The sequence below is a fragment of the Penaeus japonicus genome, unplaced genomic scaffold (assembly GCF_977035675.1).
Source record: "Penaeus japonicus unplaced genomic scaffold, GWHDUDI00000001_assembly GWHDUDI00000020, whole genome shotgun sequence".
Classification (NCBI taxonomy): Eukaryota; Metazoa; Arthropoda; class Malacostraca; order Decapoda; family Penaeidae; genus Penaeus; species Penaeus japonicus.
The window spans coordinates 21,591,872-21,594,371 of NW_028234422.1; the positions used below are offsets into that span (position 1 = coordinate 21,591,872).

General features: G+C 40.9%; 1 protein-coding gene across 4 annotated transcripts in view; it reads left to right on the forward strand.

The window, feature by feature from the left end:
- Window positions 1–2,500, forward strand: part of LOC122263603 (5-hydroxytryptamine receptor) — a 214,301-nt gene that overhangs the window by 187,504 nt on the left and 24,297 nt on the right. For all 4 annotated transcript variants that reach the window (XM_086548086.1, XM_086548083.1, XM_086548084.1 and 1 more), the window contains exon 3: window positions 2,333–2,466. In XM_086548086.1, coding sequence (XP_086404212.1) covers window positions 2,333–2,466 — 134 coding nt within the window. The remainder of the gene's footprint in view (window positions 1–2,332; window positions 2,467–2,500) is intronic.

Consider the following 2,500-nt stretch of genomic DNA (forward strand, 5'->3'; position numbering starts at 1 on the left):
CCTTCGTTCTCTGACAGAAAAGAGACAAACAAATACGTCAATGGAAAAAAAAAACACGAGAGAAAAATACAAAAGAATATGTAAAGTGGTAATCATACGAAATAGAAAATTATCAAGAAAAATAGGACGAAGAGAAAACGACGGTAAAGGGTAGAGAGGGGGGGGGGATGGAGGGGCAGTGATAAATAAGTCGACAGGCAACATCATAAAATTAAGGCTAAGGTAAAGTGGTAGCACAAGTAAATTAGCTAATTGGCAACTTGAAGTAATTGGGGAATGATAAATGAATTCAAAATGAATATACATCTGCAAGGATATATCTATATTCATTACAAAAAAAAAAGAAAAAAAAAGAGTAAATATAAGATAATTGTTATACATGTAAGGATATATATTCACTTATGCCTTTCAGATACCTAACATGCTTCATGAATTGAAATTGCAAGCTCCTTATCTCAATTGATCAATATAAATAAGCTTATTGAAACATGACCTTATTATGGGAAAAGAGCTCTCAAAGGAAAAGGATGGTAAAGACTCCTTAAAGTATTAATTTTATACTAAGTGCATGTTTACAGATACACACATACGTACGGACGCACATACGCACACGTACACATAAACAAACGTACATCCCTCTCACACACACACATACAGGAAAGGTATTCTGCCAACTAATGATAAAAAGAGGAACACAAAAAAAAAAAAAAAAAGAAAAAAAAAAAAAGGAAATAAACTTATCTCAATATACGATTATTTTCCTCTAGTCTCCTAACACTTAAACTGTGAATGGACATATGATAGAATTAATTAATTGACTCAATTGACTGATATAAACTTTATCAAGTCCTCATGTGGTATGAGACCAATACATCGCCGTCATATTTTTTGTTACGTCTTTTCTCTCCTCAATCTATTTTTTTTTCCAACACCAACTTCCTTTTCCTTTTATTTCCCTTCTAATTATTGAATTATTCCCCTTCTAATTATTAATTACTGTTTTTAACACTTCCTTTCCTTCCGGTTACAATGACAAAGGAGGAAGAGACTCGATACAGAATGTGGGGAGGAATGTAAGACAGAGAGAAGGATAAATAGATAGATAGATAGATAGATAGATAGAAAAATAGGTAGAGAGATAGATAGATGGTAGAAAAATAGATATGTAGAATGCTTGATAGATGGATAGATAAATAGATAGATAGATAGAATGAAAGATAGAGAGGGAGACAGATAGATAGATTGAAAGTTAGAGAGATAGAGAGATAACAAGATAGATAGATAGATAAAATGACAGATTGATAGATGAACAGATAGATAGATAAAAAGATAGATTAATAGATGAACAGATAGATAGATACATAGATATAATATGGCCGATCTTTGCTTCCACCAGTTTCATTTCATCTTGTTATTTATTCCTCTATTTACCCTCCCCCCCTTCACCCCCATCCCTCTTCCCTTTCCATTTACTTCCCCTGCGTTCTCGAGTTGCCCAGGCCCGTATCCATTATCCTCCATTATATCCTGAGGTCTATGGCCAAATCCATCTCTCCTTTCTTCTTATTTACTCTCTCCCCGCACCAAGGATAAAGATAAGCCAGATAGAAGGGGCAGATGCTTCGCCCGGGCTATGGGCTCATTGCTGAGCCCGGTCTGTGTAGGCGTGTGCTGACTCGTGAGTATTTGTCAAGAAGTGTTATCTCTAAGTCTAAGCTTGGGACCGTGGTTCCCAGCCACAGGAGTGACCGCCAGGCACCAGTGGAAGCTCACGAGGATGTGAGGCCGGCGCGCAACCACTCTACTAGCCTCGCGGCTGAGGCTAACCTCCGTCTTCCTTTCTTTTATATCCCCCCTCCCCCCCGCCCCTTTTATATCCTCCATTGCCTATTCGCGTAATTATCATATCACTTTCCCTCCCTCGGGCATTACTCCTCTTCTCTTCTTTACTACTTACAACTTCTTACCCAATTGCCATCTTTTCTCTCCCTGACCCTCCCCTCTCTCTCTCTCTCTCTCTCTCTCTCTCTCTCTCTCTCTCTCTCTCTCTCTCTCTCTCTCCCTCTCTCTCTCTCTCTCTCTCTCTCTTCTTTCTCTCTCTCTCTCCTCTCTCTCTCTCTCTCTCTCTCTCTCTCTCTCTCTCTCTCTCTCTCTCTCTCTCTCTCTTCCTCTCTCTTCCTCCCTTCAACCCCTCTCTGTCTCTCTCTCTCTCCCTCTCTCTTACCCCCTCACCCTCACCCCTTCACCCCCCTCACCCCCCCTCCTCACCCCAATATCCACCAATTGCCAATTCGCTTGATTATCACAATCTCTCTCTCTCTCTCTCCCACAGGCAACGTCTTCGTGATCGCAGCCATTCTCCTGGAGAGGAACCTGCAGTCTGTTGCCAACTACCTTATCTTAAGCCTCGCTGTTGCCGATCTCCTCGTGGCTGCGCTTGTCATGCCTCTCGGGGCTGTCTATGAGGTAAGAAGGGAATGAGGGGTGGGGGATGGGGTGG